Raw genomic sequence first — 1,435 nt, 5'->3', positions numbered from 1 at the left:
CTGGTTTGCACACCAACAACCTTGCTCATCACATAAAACAGTGGAATGATTGAGACAAGTGGTTCTATGAGACTTAAGACCATAAAGCCTGGGCTGGAGAGATGTCTCGGATGGAGAAGTGGCTGGACTTTCTGAGGACCTGAGCTCAATTCCCAGCAACCACAGGGTGGCTTACTTGTATGCAGACAGAATGCTATATACATAATAGGCAAATCTCAAAAAAAAAAAAAAAAGACCATAAAGTCCTTTAAAAATTGAGCACATTGGCCCCCACACTTGCTACCTCGCGATACTTCGCTGGTTCCTCCCTCTTTCCTTTCTGCCACCGCCATGCCATCCAGACTGAGGAAGACCCGGAAACTCCGGGGCCACGTGAGCCACGGCCATGGCCGCATCGGTAAACACCGCAAGCATCCAGGAGGACGCGGGAACGCTGGAGGCATGCATCATCACAGGATCAACTTCGACAAATATCATCCAGGTTACTTCGGGAAAGTTGGGATGAGGCATTACCACTTAAAGAGGAACCAGAGCTTCTGCCCGACTGTCAATCTGGATAAACTGTGGACGCTGGTCAGTGAGCAGACTCGGGTCAACGCTGCCAAGAACAAGACTGGAGTTGCTCCCATCATCGATGTCGTGCGATCGGGCTACTACAAAGTTCTGGGGAAGGGAAAGCTCCCTAAGCAGCCTGTCATTGTGAAAGCCAAATTTTTCAGCAGAAGAGCTGAAGAGAAGATAAAGGGTGTTGGAGGTGCCTGTGTTCTGGTGGCTTGAAGCCACTCAGGGAGGCCAATTAAATGCTAACACTTTCCAAAAAAAAAAAAAAAAAAAATTGAGCACATTGTGAATGATATGTTTATAAGCATAACACAATAAACCAGCATATTTTATACTGTATCAGGTGATAGCCTCTTCTCCCTGAGAAACAAAGGATCCGCATCTTGTAAAATCCCAGAGCACACTACGGATATGGCTAAGAGCCAGTCACCCTCCAGAGGATAATCCAATCTGAGTGAGAGAGAGGGGTGAGGCAGAGAGAGAAAGCGGAGGTAGAGTGAAGCTGAGTCCACCTGGACCCATCCCCAGTCAGGTTATGGGGACCCCCTGCCGAATCTACTAATAACTATGAGCACCTCTAAGTCCATTATGAGTGTTTAGGATTCATCAATGAACAGGAAATATGAAGTCAATATGTCTTGAGAGTTTATATTACAGTGTTATGTTAGAGAAAAAGGAACCAAACAGTTCCAAATTTTCTGCTAAGTGCTGGTAATGAAAGAAAATTGCCCAGCAAGGTAATGGGGGCTGGGGCAGTGTGATGGCTCAGGGGCAGAAGGCCAGGTGGGGAAGCTGCCATTTAAATACAGAGATCAGGGGCTGGAAAGAGATCAGGGGTGCTCAGGGGTGCTCAGGGGTGCTCAGGAGATGTTCA

The 1,435-nt window shown here is 47.3% G+C and overlaps 1 protein-coding gene across 1 annotated transcript; it reads left to right on the top strand.

Moving 5' to 3' along the window:
• Positions 1-290: 290 nt before the first annotated feature.
• LOC130882932 (60S ribosomal protein L27a) lies at positions 291-813 on the top strand. The gene has a single exon (XM_057783059.1). It carries the CDS (start codon positions 331-333, stop codon positions 775-777), a length of 447 nt encoding a protein of 148 aa, XP_057639042.1. The 5' UTR covers positions 291-330; the 3' UTR covers positions 778-813.
• Positions 814-1,435: the final 622 nt, after the last annotated feature.

Source organism: Chionomys nivalis, chromosome 10 (genome assembly GCF_950005125.1).
Source record: "Chionomys nivalis chromosome 10, mChiNiv1.1, whole genome shotgun sequence".
Lineage (NCBI taxonomy): Eukaryota > Metazoa > Chordata > Mammalia > Rodentia > Cricetidae > Chionomys > Chionomys nivalis.
Note: the sequence above shows the minus strand (reverse complement) of the source record. Positions and strands in the feature narration are given on the sequence as shown.